Genomic DNA, 18,645 nt, shown 5'->3' with positions numbered 1-18,645 from the left:
TTTGCATTACAGAAACAACTGGAAGATTACTTGACAAAGATACTAAAAATGCCCATGTATCGAAACTATCATGCCACAGTAAGTACTAGTCAGTGATTTGAGTTTGGAGTAATTTTCACTATAGTAAATTGTCAGCTAAATTTTGGATCATTTTATTAACACAAGTGATTGTATCCACATCTACATTCGTCCTTGAATTAAATTAAGTGAATACAAAGTTGATTTGACAGCAAGGTCCAGTTTACAATGGTGTGATGCTGTTTAAAAAAGTTGAATGAACTTAATATGTCTATAAAAATAGATTTAAATGAACTTGAAATGCTGCTATAAGCTAGATTATCTAGAAATCAGCCTTCTTCTCTTCTCAGGTTTCCAGGAAAATGCCAAAAAACATTTTTAGCTACAAAGAGTAACTGTTGAGTAGTAAGTGATGAAAACAGTTGAGGGGAGTTGAATGCCTAAAGATTTTGTGGTGGGTAGGGCGGTTGCCATCTGATTGGCTTGTCATGCCTGTTAAAGGCCTGTCTTTTCATTCCAAAGTGAGAAGCATGGGAAAAGCTAGGAAAGAAAAAATGCTTGAGGAATCCAAGTAAAGAGAGAAGAGGTGATGGGGCTTAGATGCAGCCACAGAAATTAAGCTTGGGTTATGCAGCTGGCAAGCAGGGAGGGAGTAGGTTTCCTAGTGTCAGCTAACAATTAGCTCTGAGCTGTTAAAGGTGGGGTGTTTTTAAAGGTTTAGCCTTCAATTATCCAGAGGTCTGGATAACTGAGAATGCACGGGTTTATTGGATGTATGTATGCCTTTGTATGAATTGTATTGTTATGGGGCCGTGTGCATCTATATTATATGTGTGCAGAACTCAAGAGTTGGTGCAATTGTGATCTGGCCACTAGTTTAGAGAATGGCATCACATAAACACATAAACAGAAAGAGGAAAGACCTTAGTGTATTTTGGAGAGGATTCAAGAGCAATTGGCTCTGTGAGTTTCTCATAACAGGAGCTGCCTCGCTGCTGCCTTGCAACACACAGTTTGGAGTCTGGTCCAAATATATATCCAGCTGGTCCCCATTGCACACAGCTGACCTGAGTCTAGGTCACTACCTGCCTCCTGCAGCAGCTTGCACTGGGGCATTCGATGGACTTGAGGGAGCTTCTATGTCTTGGTAAACCTGGAGAAGGGTTTTCTGAGGAAAACAGGAATTCAGATTGCACCAGAGAATCTCAAGAGAAGGATGATGGGAGGCAGGGGTTTCTTTTCTTCTGGGACTCAGTAACTTGTATTGTTGAAATAACATAATGAATAAGGATACTACTACTATTGTTAATAAAAATGATACCTCCTGTTGTGTTGTCTGAAATCAGACAACAGACAATTATTTAAATGTGTATTAGTACCCATATGCAATAATTTTCCATTTCTTTTACTTTTCTGCCTGCCTGTGACTTTACTTTTACTATTTCTTTTGGCTTTAACAGTTCTTGGTGAGTTCATTCTTCTCTTTTTATGTACTTTTCTACATTTGGGATTCTACTATTGACTAAAGAATGTTTACGTTTAAAAAATGTTCATTTTAATACTTTTCTGGTCATAAAAATATTTTCAAAGTTAAGCCATGTTGTATTTAGAAATTCCAGAGTGACCTATAAACATTTCCTTTGGAAAGGAAAGCCTCATTAGCAACTGGCTGAGGAGATTCTCCCTCTTATTTTCTTTTTCTATTTCTTTCCTTTTTATTTTTTATTATTATTTTTTTTTGAGATGGAGTCTCACTCTGTTGCCCAGGCTGGAGTGCAGTGGCATGACCTCGGCTCCCTGCAACCTCCGCCTCCCAGGTTCAAGCAATTCCCCTTCCTCAACCTCCCAAGTAGCTGGGACTACAGGCGCCCGCCACTACGCCCAGCTAATTTTTGTATTTTTAGTAGAGACAAGGTTTCACCATGTTGGCCAGGATGGTCTCGATCCCTTGACCTTGTGATCCGCCTACCTCGGTCTCCCAAAGTGCTGGGATTACAGGCGTAGCCACCGCACCCAGGCTCCCTCTCATTTTTGATGGTTACTGAGATTATTCTCTCCAACAGCTGAATTGTTCAATATGATTCAAGCACAGGATACAATTTGATATACATTAATTCTCTAACGTTCTTTTTCTTTAAATGTAGTCTGGCCTAAAGACTAGATCTGTAGGCCTCTGCCTCATATTTGTGAAATGAGATTGGAATCTATGTGTTTTCTTCAATAATTGTGAGAAATATTAAAAAACTGTTTGTTAAAAATGCTTTACTGTCTGTAAAAAGCATATTAAAAGTTATTTTAACATGTATATAATAAATTTACACTTTTATAAGTATAAAACAAACCTATTTTAAGTGAATTCAGGTCCTTAAGCAGATAGAATCATGGATCAGAGGTCAAGGGACTGAACAGGATATGTTCTTAATCTCTATAGGGCCATCCAGATCTGTATTTGGAACAAGTGTGTTTAACAAATAGCTCAAGTGATTCTTACCATCAGGAGTTTGAGAACTAAACTAAAATGCTATGGTCAGCTTAGAAATGTCTTGGTAAAGTTAGACCACTTTAAAAAGTGGAGATAGGGCTGGGCATGGTGGCTCATGCCTACAATCCCAGCATTTTGGGAGGCTGAGGCAGGTAGATCACCTGAGGTCAGGAGTTCGAGACCAGCCTGGACAACATGGTGAAACCTTGTCTCTACTAAAAATACAAAAATTAGCCAGGCGTGTTGATGGGCGCCTGTAATCCCAGCTACTTGGGAGACTGAGACAGAAGAATCACTTGAACCTGGGAGGCAGAGGTTGCAGTGAGCCACGATTGTGCCACTGCACTCCAGCCTGGGCTACAGGGCAAGACTCCGCCTTAAAAAAAAAAAAAAAAAGTGGAGATAAATTTATTATAAAGGTGTTTGTATAATAGGATTTTTGCCAAAGGAATTTGGTTTAGGGTTCTAAGCACTGACATTATTTTTCTTAAATGGCCTCTGAAATTAGACATGGACAGTTCTTTCCTCTCACTTTATAGTCATTGGTTGGGTTTGTGCTCAGACTTTTCTCCCATGATTATGAAGACTTGCTCTGATTTTAATTCTTTTTTTTCCTTCTTACGCTTCTGCAAAACAGAGCATCCTAGTGTTTTAGTGTAGTCATCATCAGACAGTCCCCTCAGAGACTATGGGTGATTTGTTCAGTTTTCTTTGCTCATTTGTAAAATGAGGACAAATGTATTTCCCCTTTACTCTAAGCATAAATATGTAAAAAATACCAATATCTGAGTTGTGTAATAACATAAAAAAATCTCAAACAGGAATTCCTTTTGTATTCTGAAATTGTATTAGTGCTGGCTGTGGTAGAGAACTCACTAGCTAGGCATTTTAATTAGTAACTGGAAAATGTTTATTTTCCAGGGAATTAAAATAAGAGGAATAAGGAGCAGTAAATGTACCTTTTTCATACGTGAGATTGAAATTTAGAAATGGAACAAACTGTACAATTTCCAAGAGAAGGGCCCTAAACTGATAGGATCATATCTCTACCTTGAAGTGAATCATTTAACTCATGTGACTCAGATTCCTTATCCCCAAGAAGATGATTAGCTTCAAATCTTGGATAAAACATGCCACAGATCAGTAATACTGTGTTCATCTCTCCCTTGTTTTGTAGAATGAGCTTTAACTTGAGGGGAAGAGTAGGTAAAGAATAAACATGCACGCAGTGTTTTCATTCCAACAGGGAAAAGCTGTACTAATTTGAACAGCTGCCTCTTCAAATTAAGGGAAATGTTTTCTTTCTTACGATTGAGTCTTAGCATTTAGAAGGACTTTAGGCCTTTGTCCAGCCTCCCAGTTTCCTTCATAGATTAGATGTCCTCTTTGTTCCCTGCCTTTCCTGGAGTACCTGAGTCTACAAGGACATTGCCCAGCTCGATGCTCTTACCTTCCTTGTATCTGATAATTTCCCACCTGGCCATTTACTTGAGTTTTTGCTACCTGGGAAATAAAAGGAGCCTCTGAAAGTCACCCTTCTCTTACAATACAAGGATGGGTGGAAGGGGCAGTGTGTACATGATTGCCAAGTGATTTTCAGGATTTTTTGTTACCCCTCGGGTTTGTTGTTTGTCTCTTGACATAGAAATATTTTTGCTTCTCTGTTTCTCTAACGTTTTTAATATCCAATTGGTAGATCACGTTGGAATTTTTTACTTGAGACCACTTTCCACCTAGTGCCAAGAACATTATTGCATTGCAACATTATTTCAGTTGTATTCATATTTTACAAATTCCTTTGCCAAAAAACAAAGACAAAAAGATATTGATTATACATTACTCAAAAGATCAATAGAATAAGCCCCGTGAAATACTGTTAGGCTAAATTGATCTTTAAATTCTTATTCCTGAGAATCGCTTGCCCAAATGGAGAATAGAATTCTTATCACTGAAGACGTACTAAGAAGTTTAGACAACATCATCTTTGTTAAATTTTAATTTTTATTAGTTAGGTTTGCCTCTCAGTTGACCCTGACACACTTACTTTCAATTTGATAACTCTATTAGAAAAACTTTTATTGCCAGATATGTTCTTTTCTATATAATAGGCCTGGTTCCTTCTTAAAATCTCTCTCCAGTCAAACTTTACTAAGCCATTAGGATAAATTAAATTTCATATTAATGTGTAACTTTCAATTTTCTACATTATTAATGTGTGCTTATCTACTTGGCTGAGACTCTTTACACTTAGCAGTTTTGTTATGATACTCCAAAAGTTACGATTTCTGAATGATTTCGGAGAATATTTCTGTTGTCAGCTATTTGATGATAACAGCTATGTAAATAAGAACTTTTTTTCTTATTTAGATTAGTGGCTTCCTTGATTTTTGTTTTCATTTCCTGTTCTTCCCTTCGGTTGTTCTGGGACTTTGCAGAAGTTAGTTATGCCTCTGTAGTAGAGTATAGTCTTCAAATGTAAAGTAGGACTGACATTATTTGTCTGCTCGCTAGAGATAAAAGTTATGACTTAGGATTTTAAAATATTTTGGATTTTATGGCTGGCAATCTGTGAGTCATTTCCAATAACCCATAGGTTACTACATTTTCCAATTAAGAAGCGTTTTCACAAACCAGATAAAAATGCATGATACTGAGTGAATCACTGTTTTATATAAGAAATGAAATGTAAAGACCTTGAGGTGTTTTTGTTTTTTGGTTTTTTTTTTTTGAGACAGTCCCACCGTGTTGCCCAGGCTGGAGTGCAGGGGCACGATCTCCGCTCACTGCAAACTCGCCTCCCGGGTTCGAGTGATTCTCCTGCCTCAGCCTCTGCCTCCTGAGTAGCTGGAATTACAGGCATGCACCACCACACTCGGCTAATTTTTGTACTTTTAGTAGAGATGGGGTTTTGCCATGTTGGCCAGGCTGGTCTTGAACTATTGACCTCAAGTGATCCACCCACCTTGGCCTTCCAAAATGCCAGGATTACAGGCGTGAGCCAGTATGCCTGGGTGAGTCCTTGACTTCTTAAATTCTCAATTTAAAAAATGCTGTATGAAGATACCTTTGACTTAGGATTTTAAAAAGATAAGTCTTTTTGAATTTTAAAGACTATTTTCTGCAAATAACCCCAAGAAAAGAGAAAAATGCAAGCATTTAAATTAACCTTACAAGGATAGAAAGTCTTGAGATATTTGTAATTTTTTTTTTTTTTTTAACAAGAGTAGTGTTAGATATGTCCAATCACATATAAAACTGTCATGGAAAACTTTTGTTTTGTTAATCCCATTTACAAACCTAGATCAAATGCCCCTGCCTCTGTGATGATGTCATGTCAGCTAGGAGGTGGTTGCCCTCCACTACTCTATAACTCTGTAACTACTTTGACATGCATCTAGGGTGGTTCATCCCACAGAACTTCATTGAGGGGAGTGTTTTCTATATTTGGTCTCCCATCTGCTTCCTAATGCTGGGAGAGTATCCTTTTAGTCTCTGTTGTCTATCAAGGCTGTTATTGACATGGTGTAAGGAACTGAACTTATTCTTTGTCACGTTTTTAAAAAATCTGCAAATCTGCATATGCTAACCATTACATAATGTTGATTTGTTTTTCCCTCTATGCCTCCACATTTACATCTGGCTCTCACCTACCTAGAATACGCAAGGAATGCAATTTGATTTAGATAAATGTTGAATGACTTTTGGCTTTTGCAGCTTAGTTTTGAGGGCGCTGACTTTGGTCTGACTTCATAATGAGTTAATCATACTGAGGTAATCCTTTCTTAACTGTGTCATCTTGGACAACTTACTTGACTTCTCTAAAACAGAGGCCTGCAAACTAGGGCCCGTGGACCAAATCCTCCCCATTGCCCATTGCCTGTTTTTGTATGTTCTGTGAACTAAGAATAGTTTTTATATTTTTAAGTGGTTGAAAAAATCAAATGAATAATAATATTTTGTGACACATAAAAATTAGATTATCTTCGTGTTTTATATCCATAAATAAGGTTTTATTGGAATACAACCACAGTTATTCATTTATATATGTGTCTATGGCTATTTCCGTGCTACAACAGCAGAGTAACTGCAAAATGAAATGTATGCCCACAAAGCCCAAAATATTTACTGTCTGACTCTTTGTGGAAAATATTTGCTTATGCCTACTCTAAACCTCAGTTTCCTCTTCTGTACAATGGGAAATATAGCACCTGCTTCAAAGGGGTTTGAGATAATGCATGAAAAATGTTTAGCATAACACCAACACATAGCACTCAGTAAGCACAGCCACAGTTGTTGTTATAATATTTACAGTTTTTAACCTTCCAATACAGTGAAGGTGGGCCTAAAATTCTCTTCCTCTTCAACTCATTAAAAATCATTCTTTTTGTTATGCCTGATGTTCAAAGCCCTCCCCACTCTCTTTTCAGCCTGTTTAATTTTTCATTTTTTCCTTCATTTTACTCACTGTAACCCAACTGTACATCCTATAACCTTTTTGGACCTTCTGTTCTAGCCCCCCATTCATCTCCCATTTCCGTGTGCCCAAATCGAGTCCATCTTCCAGGTCCTGCACCAGTATCACTCGCTTCTCACATTCTTTTATTGTTTGAGTGTACACTGTGCCACACAATATCCACCCTGCGCAACAAAAACAAACATGAAAGAATATTGGGAATAGACTCTCTCTCTCTCCAAGCTTCTTGAGCATTTTATCTCTGTATCTTAGAGCACACATCACTCTTTTGAGATTTAGAAGATCTAGTAGGGTGTGTCTTCATTATTTATATACTTCTAATCTGCACTCTTTTAGGGCAATGCCATTATTATTGATCTCTGTAGTCTGTGGAACACACCAAACAGTATTTACACACAGCTATACCTAATACATGTTTTTTAATGCATAAATTTGAATTGTTTTGCTTGCTAAAGATGGATTTTTTTGCCTCTTTTCAGACAGAGTTTCTTGATATAAGCCAGCTATCTTTCATCCATGATTTGGGACCAAAGGGCATGTAAGTTGCAATAAACCTTGAAAGAGAAGTATGAAAAGTTGATATGCATTAACACTTAATATAGCAGCATGCCATGGTGATAGAGTCCTCCTGGCTTTACTGCTAGCTTCTCTTCTCCCCAGTAGAGTTAAAGCAACTGATGGAATTACTCATACAAATCAGAGCATCTCCCGTGATAAACAATGGTAGCAACTGCTCCACTGTCTTTGTCATGTGCTTACAGCACAGATTCTTTCTAACCCAACAGTGGAAGTGTCCAATACCTATAGCAAGTATGATGTGTAGGAGAATACATTAAAAATCCAATATATAAGATCTCCTTTTATAATCCCTTATAAAGTTAAATGTTTACACTCATTTTAATGATTACTTTAAAATAATACTATGTAAAATATATGTTGTATAACCAGATGGAAGTTTATGATTTTCCTTCACAATATTAGAGCTTGAAAACATAAAGAGCTTAAGTTTCACGTTCTAGTTAAGAGCACTGTTGATAGTTGTTTCAAAAAGTTTTTTTTTTTAAGTTTAGCCTTTGTTATTGCTTTTTCTTGTCACATTTTTCAGAATTAAGATATTGTTTTCAAAACTAGTAGCTGTGCTCTGCTTCCTTTGGCATGGCTCAATTAGCTCAACTAGTTTGTTAGTTTGCTAGAACTGTGTGTGAAGAGACGCAGGGATGTCCTGGAATCTGTGTGTGAGATGCACCATGGTCTCAACAGCAGGTAAAAGCATCCCTGTGCAGGCATGTGGAAATGCATGGAGTCTTTTTTTAGTTTGTCACAGTGTCACAATGTTGAGGAGGGAACACTCAACGTTTAGAGCCAGGAGACAGAATGCTTAAGGTCCTGTGTAGTGCACAACAGAATCACACCGCCCCGAATGCTGAAGGGGCTATATCTCACCAGTATATCTTAGGGTTCATCTCTAGAGTACCCAGCCTAACAATTAGGGTACTGAGCTAGTTGAGAGCGAGGAGGAGAGAGTAGGGAGGAAAGTCATGTGAGAATGAGATGGTTTATTTAGTCCCATGTTGGGAGGCTATACAAGCTAAGTGGGAGCAGGAAATTTGAAGGTGATGGGTTAATTTTATGTCTATTTCAGAGAAGGTATGATAATGAAAAGATCTGGAGGACACAGAATACCAGGCTTGAATTGCTGTGGTCAGGGAAGAGCCTGCTACAGATGGTCAAAAAGGTAGGAATTAGTAAGTTTTGTGTGTTTGTTTGTTTTAATACACTGGGTATTTGGGTTAGTTTTACATACCAGTTTTAAATTATAAATCCTTTAAAAGTCATGACAGAAGAAATTTTTAGTTATATTTTAAAATCCAAGTTCCAGCATTCATTTAAATATTCTACCCAAAGCTGAACTTGTAGGCTAAGTGTACAAATTATATTCATGAAAACCCAAGGACACAGAAGGCACAAATTGGCTAGCCAAAGAAGATGTACAAATGGCTAGTAAGTATACAAAAAGATGCTCAACATTACTAGTCATTATGGAAATGTAAATCAAATCCACAGTGAGATACAATTTCACACCGTTAGGATGGCTATAATCAAAGGGATGGACAATAACAAATGGTGGTGAGGGTGTAGAGAAACTGGAATATTTTCTGTAGAGAAACCTCAGATATTGCTAATGGAAATGTAAAATGGTGCAGCCACTTTGGAAAACAGTCTGGCAGTTCTTTAAACTGTTAAACGTAGTTTCCACATGTCCCAGCAATTCCAGGGATTCACCTAGGAGAACTGAAAAAAATATGTCTACACTAAAACTTTTCCATAGCAGTATTATAATAGCAGTATTATGGATAATAGCCTTACAAGTGGAAACAATTCAAATGTTCATCAATTGATGAATGAATAAACAAAAATGTGGTATTCCCATACAGTGGAATATTATCCAGCCGTAAAAGGAATAAATCACATCAAGTTAAAAACCTTCTGCACAGCAAAGGAAACAATCAACAAAGTGAAGAGATAAACCACAAAATGGGAGAAAATACCTACAAACTACCTGTGGAATAAGGGATTAAGAACCAGAAAGAACTCTACAGGAAAAAAAAATCTGATTTAAAAATAATCTGATTTAAAAATAGGCAAAAGATCTGAATATACATTTCTTGAAAGAAGACATACAAATGGCAAACTGGTGTATGAAAAGGTGCTCAATATCATTGATCATCAGAGAAATGCAAATGAAAACCACAATGAGATATCATCCACTCCAGTTAAAATGGCTTTTATCCAAAAGACAGGCAGTAACAAATGCTGGTGAGGATATGGAGAAAGGGGAACCATCATACACTGTTGATGGGCATGTAAATTAGTGCAACCACTATGGAGAACAGTTTGAGGTTCCTCAAAAAACTCAAAATACAGCTACCATATGATCTAGCAATTCCACTTCTAGGTATATACCCAAAAGAAGGAAATCAGTATATCGAAGATATATCTGCACTTCCATCTTTGTTGCAGCACTATTCACAATAGCCAAGATTTGGAAGCAACTCAGGTGTTCATCAACAGATGAATGGATAAAGAAAATGTGGTACATATACACAATGGAGTACTATCCAGCCATAGAAAAGAATGAGATCCTGTCATTTGCAACAACATGGATGGATCTAGAGGTCATTATGTTAAGTTAAATAAGCCAGGCACAGAAAGACAATCTTTGCATGTTCTCAGTTACTAGTCGGAGCTAAAAATTAAAACAATTGAACTCATGGAGATTTTATCAGAGGCTGGGGGAAAGGCAGCATGGAGGCGGGTAGTGGGGATGGTTAAGGGATACAAACAAATGGGATAATTAAGATCTAGTATTTGATAGCACAACAGGTGACTATAGTCAATACTAGTTTAATTGTATGTTTTAAAATAACTAAAAGTATAACTGAATTGTTTGTAACATAAAGGATAATGCTTGAGGTGATGGATACCCCATTTATCCTGATGTGATTATTACACATTGTATGCTTGTATCAAAGTATGTCATATACCCCATAAATATATAGACCTACTAGGTACCCACAGAAATGAAAAATAAATTAAAAAAAGAAAAGAAATGAAGACCACTGATGGTCATGGAGTTTCTTTATGGGGTGATGAAAATATTCTGACATAAGATGGTAGTGACGGTTGCACAACTTTGTGAATATGCTAAAAACCTTTGCATTGTAAACTTTTAAAAGGTAAGTTTTATGATATGTGAATTCATCTGAATAAAAATTTAAAATTAAATGAAAAAGCATATGAAGTTCTGATACATACTATAATGTGGATGAACCTTGAAAACATGGTAAATGAAAAAATCCAGATACAGAAAGGCACATATTATATGATTCTTATTTATATGAAATATTCAGAATAGACAAATCTGTAGAGACAGAAGTAGATAAAGGGTTTGTTTCCAGGGAATGGGGAGGAGGTTGCTTTGTATTAATTTGATACTAGTATGGGGTTTCTTTTTGGGCCAATGAAAATATTTTGGAACTAGATAGTGGTGACGGTTATACAACTTTGTGAATATGCTAAACATCAAACTAAACTGTACACTTTAAAAAAAACTTAAGTAAAATTGTGCAGACTTCAGGGATGGTAATTTTAGACTTACATTTGTGAAAAATGTTTATCATGGTAAGTGTAATATAGACAGAAAACTTTATTTTATGTCTTACGTCTTACCAATTAAAAACTCCTTGAGGAACAATATTTTCATCTGATTCTTATCTGTATCCCCCAAGTTTGGCAAATGATAGACAAAAACTGTTGCAATAACAATGTACTGGGGTTTTGAAAAACTATTACAACACTTAAGAAATCAGTTATAAATATTTTATCTGTATATATAATATTTCCCCCAAATTGAAAATGATAAATGTGGAATTGAGCTATGTGTATATTCAAAATGTATAAAATTAATACTGGCATCTACCTTTACACATATCAATTTAAGATATACTCCCAACAAAAAATACCATTAAGTTGGGCCTTTACTTTGTGGACTTTGAAAGGACAGAAGAAATTATAAGGAAAAGATCAGAAGATTAAAGAAAATTGAAAATTTTTGTAAAGGAAAAAAGTTTTACTAAAATAAAAAGGGAAATAATATACTAAAAAATGTATTTGCTTTCAAATACACTTCTCTAACTTCTAGAAACTTGGGGATTCCTTCTGACCATTCCTCCCTAGTAATTAAGTGCCCAAATCAGCTGCTACATACCAACCACAGTTTTCAGACTGTAACCTTAAGCATTTGTGATTCTTTGACCAAAGATTCTGGAGGCTGTCAGAACCCATCTGTCTGTGTGCACAGCAGTCTGTTAAGTGTCAGCAGCTCCCCAGAGCAGCCATCAGCCAAGAACTGATCAGAGTCCAGCCCCTGCTCCTCAGGTGGGGTGATTCTGCAGCATTCTCGACACTGTGTCCCAGCGTTCCTCAGCTGGGTTACGGCACAGTTGCTCACAATAAAACGCATGAAAATCCACTCTCTGTGGCTTCCTTCCTTGCTCTTTCTTTCTATCCTTCCCTAATGGTGCTTCCTGGTGCCCCCTTATTAAGCTCCTTTGTATACATCCGTATCTCAGAGTTTACTTCTGGGACAACTCAACCAACCGAAGGCATCAGCTCAAGGAATGGAAGCCATGGTCTGGTTTATTCAGTCATTTATCGAGTGCCTAATGTATGCCAGATTGTGACATACTCTTGTGAAAAAGTAGTGAACAAGATGAAGTCTCTGCCCTCATGGAGTTCTATTAGAGGGGAAATGCAGGCACTAAGCTGACAATTAATGTAAATTGTATAAATTCAGGTAGCGATGAGAGCTTTAAAGGGGAAAAATGTTCTGTGAGGGATTTGGGGATTAGAGAGGGTGACTTTAGCTCTGGGAGTCAAGGAAAGGCTCCCTGAAAAACTGACATTTGGATTTAACCCTTATGAGAAGCAGCAGCTAGGAAAGGTGAGGGAAATACTTTGTTACATAGAAGAAATATGCCCCCTCTTTTTAAACTTTGGATTAAATTTATTATTATTATTATTATTATACTTTAAGTTCTAGGGTACATGTGCACAACGTGCAGGTTTGTTACATATGTATACATGTGCCATGTTGGTGTGCTGCACCCATTAACTCGTCACTTACATTAGGTATATCTCCTAATACTATCCCTCCCCCTTAACCCCTCCCCACAATAGGAACCGGTGTGTGATGATCCTTCACACACCAGGAAGGATCCTGTGTCCAATTGTTCTCATTGTTCACTTCCCACCTATGAGTGAGAACATGTGGTATTTGGTTTTCTGTTCTTGCGATAGTTTGCTGAGAATGATGGTTTTCAGCTGCATCCATGTCCCTACAAAGGACACGAACTCATCCTTTTTTATGGCTGCATACTATTCTATGGTGTATACGTGCCACATTTTCTTAATCCAGTCTGTCACTGATGGACATTTGGGTTGGTTCCAAGTCTTTGCTACTGTGAATAGTGCCACAATAAACATACGTGTGCATGTGTCTTTATAGCAGCATGATTTATAATCCTTTGGGTATATCCCTAGTAATGGGATGGCTGGGTCAAATGGTATTTCTAGTTCTAGATCCTTGAGGAATCGCCACACTGTTTTCCACAATGGTTGAACTAGTTTACATAATAAGTCAATGAGGACAATCTAAAAAGATACGATCCTCCCTGGAATGAAATGTATCATCACTGTAAATTGTGTACATCTTTCTGTGAAGATTAAAGCCCTGGTTCCATATTAATAATAAGTATTCTCTGAGTCGCATTTTTGGGATTTAAAATACCAGAAAGCATATATAGAGGATAACATATAGTTGACAAAATTAGTTTAGAAAGTTTCTCAGAGTCACAGGCTTTTTTTTTTTTTTTTTTTTTTTTTTTGAGACAGGGTCTCACCTTGTCACCAAGGCTGGAGTGCAGTGGTACAATCTCGGCTCACTGCAGCCTCGACCTCCTGAGCTCAAGCAATCCTCCCACCTCAGCCCCCCAGGTAGCAGGGATACAGGTGCGTACCACCACACCTGGCTAATTTTTGTATTTTTTTGTAAAGATGGGGTTTTGCCATCTTGCCCAGGCTGGTCTTGAACTCCTGAGCTCAAGTGATCTGCCCGCCTTGGCCTTCCAAAGTGCTAGGATTACTGGTGGGAGTCACAGCACCTGGCCAAGACAACTATTTTATTAATGTCTAAATGAGACTTACTTTTAAAGGTGATACTCCTTCATAACTTTTTTTTACTTGTACCCATAAAAATACATTCTGATCACTTTTTAATGTATTCTATGACAAATTGTAGTAAGGCAAACAAGGAAATTGAACTTTCAATCAGGTCTCATAATGACCTTGTCTGAGAGGTAAGTTTAAAAAAAGACAAACAGAGAAAACATTTCTTCCTACAATGTAGAACATCTGCTTCAACAGCACATTTATTGAGCAACTTCTCTGCACCTGGTAGGAAGTTAACTTTCTTATCTCAAATAATGTCTTAAGAAAAAGAGATACATAGATGTTAAGAAATAAATTTAGCATTTATTATGGTGGTACAAAAGTAATTGTGGTTTTTGCCATTATTTTTAATTTCTTAGCACTTTCTTACTTAGTGTTTACTTTAGTGAACTCTGAGCTGTACCAATAATTAAAATTTTTAGACAGTGATAGTGTCTAAATGGTTTTATTTACTCTCTGGAATCCATTCATCCAGCCATTCTTTAGGTGAGTTGGTGGCCTTGCCTGAAAGCTTGCTCTGGGCTGCTAGAAGATAATGCTAGCCATTGGGCAGATAGTAGTAGACGCGATAGGCACATTCCCTGTTCCCAGGGATCTTACGCTGTACTGTAGGAGACAGACAATAAACAAGAAGACAAATACTTCCAGATGTGCAACAAAGAAGCTAAAGCAGGACATGATGGAGTAGAGTTGGGGTGATGAGGCAGGGGTGATGGAGAATAGCTTTTTTTGGATCCAGTAGACTGCCTGTAGAAGGATTTTTAAGGAGAAGTTTGATTGACAAGAGACTGTCCATGGAATTGTCTAGAAGAAAGTTTTTAGACAGAGGAACAGCAACAACAGAGCCCAAAGAAGAAACCTGGCAAGTCTAAAGAAGACCCAACATTGATCAACATTGTGGGAGACAACAGTAGGAGATGAGGCTGAGAAAGGGAGGGCTGGCTCAAGTGGGCTTATCTGCATTTTAATGCCATGACAAGTAGTAACACAGGCAGAAAGTATCTTTTTAAAACAGACCATAATCTCACATGGTTTAGAACAAGGTTAGTTATAATAGTTCGCATGTATTGGGGCCAGGCACTGTGCTAAGTATGTGCATGAGTTATCTCAGTTAATCCTTCATGAATACGTGAGTTATCTCAGTTAATCCTTCATGAATACTTATGAACTTGATGTTACTGTTAGGTCCTCATGTTATAGGTCTTATGTTGTCCTCATGTTATAGATTTCGACATCATGCTCAATCACTGAAGTTCGCACAAGCAGTGAGTGGCAGATAGAATTGGAGCCCAGGGAGGCTGACTTCAGGGCAGGCACTTGATCCCTGTGCAGATGGTGCTAACTCCTAGAAGGCTGGTTGATAGATGTATTTCTTGATATATATATATTCCTGAGAAAGAAAAAAAAATCTTGTTGAGGTGTTTTGCATCTATGTTCATAAAAGATATTGGCCTGAAGTCTTCTCTTTTGTGTTGTGTCTCTGTCAGGTTTTGGTGTTAGGATGCTGCTGGCCTCATAGAATGAGTTGGGTAGGAGTTCTTCCTCCTCAATTGTTTGGAATAGTTTCAGTAGGAATGGTACTAGCTCTTCTTTGTACATCTTGTAGAATTTGGCTATGAATCGCCTGATCCTGGGCTTTTTGTTTTTGTATTTTGGTTGGTAGCCTATTTGTTACTGATTCTAATTCAGAGCTGATTATTGGTCCACTCAAGGATTCAGTTTCTTCCTGGTTCAGTCTTGAGGGGGATGTATGTGTGCAGGAATTTATCTGTTTCTTGTAGGTTTTCTAGTTTTTGTGCATGGAGTTGTTCATAGTAGTCTCTGACAGTTATTTGTATTTCTGTGGGATCAATGGCAATGTCCTCTTTGTCACTTCTAATAGTGTTTATTTGGATCTTCTCTCTTTTCTTCTTTATCAGTCTGGTTTTGATTTATCTTAGTAATTTTTTGAAAGAACCAACTCCTAGATTTGTTCATCTTTTATATGGTTTTTTATATCTCAGTCTCCTTCAAACCACAATCCAACAGCACATCAAAAAGCTAATCTACCATGATCAAGTAGACTTTATCCTCAGGTTACAAAGTTGGTTCAACATATGCAAATTGATAAATTTGATTCATCACATAAACAGAACAAAAGGTAAAAACTACATGATTATCTCAATAGATGCAGGAACGGCTTTTGATAAAATTCAACATCCCTTCATTTTAACAACCCTCAATAAACTATGCATTGAAGGAACATACTTCAAAAATAATAAGAGCCATATATGACAAACCCACCATCAACATCATACTGACTGGATGAGCTGGAAGCATTCCTCTTGAAAATTGGCCCAAGATAAGGATGCCCTGTGTCACCATTCCTATTCAACATAGTATTGGAAGTCCTGGCCAGAGCAATGAGGCAAGAGAAAGAAATAAAAGGCATCCAAATAGGAAAAGAGGAAGAGAAACTATTCTCGTTTGTAGATGACATGATTCTGTATCTAGAAAACTCCATAGTCTTTTCCCAAAAGCTCCTTGAGCTGATAAACATCTTCAGCAATGTTTCAGGATACAAAATCAATGTAGAAAAATCACTAGCATTCCTATACACCAACAACAATCAAGCCAATTGTGAATGGGATTGCTTTCCAATCAAATCAGGAAGGCAATCCCATTCACAATTGCCACAAAAAGAATAAAATACCTAGGAATACAGCTAACTAGGGAGGTGAAAGATCTCTACAATGAGAATTACAAAATACTGCTCAAAGAAATCAGAGGTGACACAAACAAATTAAAAAATATTCCATGTTTATGGATAGGAAGAAACAATATCATTAAAATGACCATACTGCCCAAAGCAATCTACAGATTCAATGCTATTCCTATCAAACTACCTATAACATTCTTCACAAAACTAGAAAAAAATATTTTAAAATTCAAATGGAACCAACAAAGAGCCTGAATAGCCAAGGCAATGCCAAGCAAAAAGAACAAAGCTGGAGACATGATGTTATGTGACTCCAAACTACACTACAGGGCAACAGTAACCAATACAGTACAGTACTGGTACAAAAACAGACATATAGACCAATGGAATAGAATTAGAGAGCCCAGAAATAATACTGCACACCTACAACCATCTGATCTTCAACAAAGCTGACAAAAACAAGCAATGGGAAAAGGACTTCGTCCTTAATAAATGATGCTGGGGTAACTGGCTAGCCATATGCAGAAGATTGAAACTGGACCCCTTCCTTAGGCCATATACAAAATGCAATGCAAGTTAGACTAGAAACTTAAACGTAAAACCTAAAACTGTAAAAACCCTGGAAGGCAACCTAGGAAAAACCATGCTGGACATAGGAACTGGCAAAGATTTCATGATGGAGACACCAAAAGTAATTGCAACAAAATCAAAAATTGACAAATAGGATCTAATTAAACTAAAGAACTTCTGCACAGCAAAAGAATTTATCAACAGAGTAGACAGACAACCTACAGAATGCAAGAAAATATTTGCAAACTGTGCTTCTGACAAAGATCTAATAGCCAGTATCTATAAGGAATTTAAACAAATTTACAAGCAAAACCAAACAATTCCATTAAAAAGTGGGCAATGGACATGAACAAACACTTTTCAAAAGAAGACATACATGTGGCCAAGAAACATTTGAAAACATACTTAACATCACTGATCATTAGAGAAATGCAAATCAAAACCACAATGAGATATCATCTCACACCAGTCAGAATGGCTATCAAAAAACAAACAAAAAAACAGATGCTGACGAGGTTGCAGAAAAAAGGAAATGCTTATATGCTGCTGGTTGGAGCGTAAATTAGTTCAGCCATTGTGGAAAACAGTGTGATGATTCCCCAAAGAACTAAAAATAGTATTACCATTCGACCCAGCAGTTCCATTATTGGGTATATACCCAGAGGACTATAAATCATTCTACCGTAAAGACACATGCACGTGTATTTTCACTGCAGCACAATTTACAATAGCAAAGACATGGAATCAACCTAAATGCCCATCCATGGTAGACTGGATAAAGAAAATGTAGTACATCTACAACACAGCATATGAAATCATGTACTTTGCAGCAATGTGGATGGAGCTGGAGGCCATTGTCCTTAGCAAACTAACACAGGAACAGGAAACCCAATACCACATGTTCTCACTTATAACTGGGAGCTAAATAACGAGAACTCATGGACACAAAGAGGGCAACAACAGATACTAGGGCCTACTTGAGGGTGGCGGGTGGGAGGAGGGAAAGAATCAGAAAAAAAAATGCCTGTCAAATACTATGCTTAGTACCTGGGTGACGAAGCAATCTGTACACTAAACCCCTGTGACGCAAGTTTACCTATTTAACAAACCTGTAAGTGTACCTCTGAGTCTAAAGTAAAAGTTAAAAGAAAAAAATATATCTATTGACAAAAAAGAAAAAGGGAAGAAATCAGAGGAGTTTTTATGAATGGCATAATTAAGAAGAGCTTTCAATAAAAGCCAAGCATCAAATTACCCTAATATCTAATGACTGGTAAAAAGAACAACTACAAGACACCAGTGAAAAAAAATTGAAGAGGATCAGAAGAATTAATACTGTTAAAATGACCATACCATCCAAAGCAATCTACAGATTAAGTGCAACCCGATCAAAATACTAATGACATTTTCACAGAAATAGAAAAAACAATCCTAAAACTCATATAAAACCACAAAAGACCCTGAGCAGTCAAAGCAATCCTGAGCAAAACAACAACAAAAAAAACAAACCAAAGCTAGAGGCATCACACTACCTGGCTTCAAAACATATTACAAAGCTATAGTAACCAAAACAGTATGATACTGGTATAAAACAGACACACGACTAGTAGGACA

At 37.2% G+C, this 18,645-nt stretch overlaps 1 protein-coding gene across 10 annotated transcripts in view; it reads left to right on the top strand.

The window, feature by feature from the left end:
* PLD1 (phospholipase D1) overlaps positions 1-18,645 on the top strand; it is a 205,492-nt gene that overhangs the window by 75,782 nt on the left and 111,065 nt on the right. For all 10 annotated transcript variants that reach the window (XM_065540177.2, XM_005546385.5, XM_045386628.3 and 7 more), the window contains exons 6-8: positions 13-78; positions 7,454-7,512; positions 8,617-8,709. In XM_065540177.2, coding sequence (XP_065396249.1) covers positions 13-78; positions 7,454-7,512; positions 8,617-8,709 — 218 coding nt within the window. The remainder of the gene's footprint in view (positions 1-12; positions 79-7,453; positions 7,513-8,616; positions 8,710-18,645) is intronic.

Source organism: Macaca fascicularis, chromosome 2, assembly GCF_037993035.2.
Source record: "Macaca fascicularis isolate 582-1 chromosome 2, T2T-MFA8v1.1".
In the NCBI taxonomy this organism is placed as follows: domain Eukaryota; kingdom Metazoa; phylum Chordata; class Mammalia; order Primates; family Cercopithecidae; genus Macaca; species Macaca fascicularis.
This window is presented reverse-complemented; position numbering and strand designations above follow the sequence as displayed.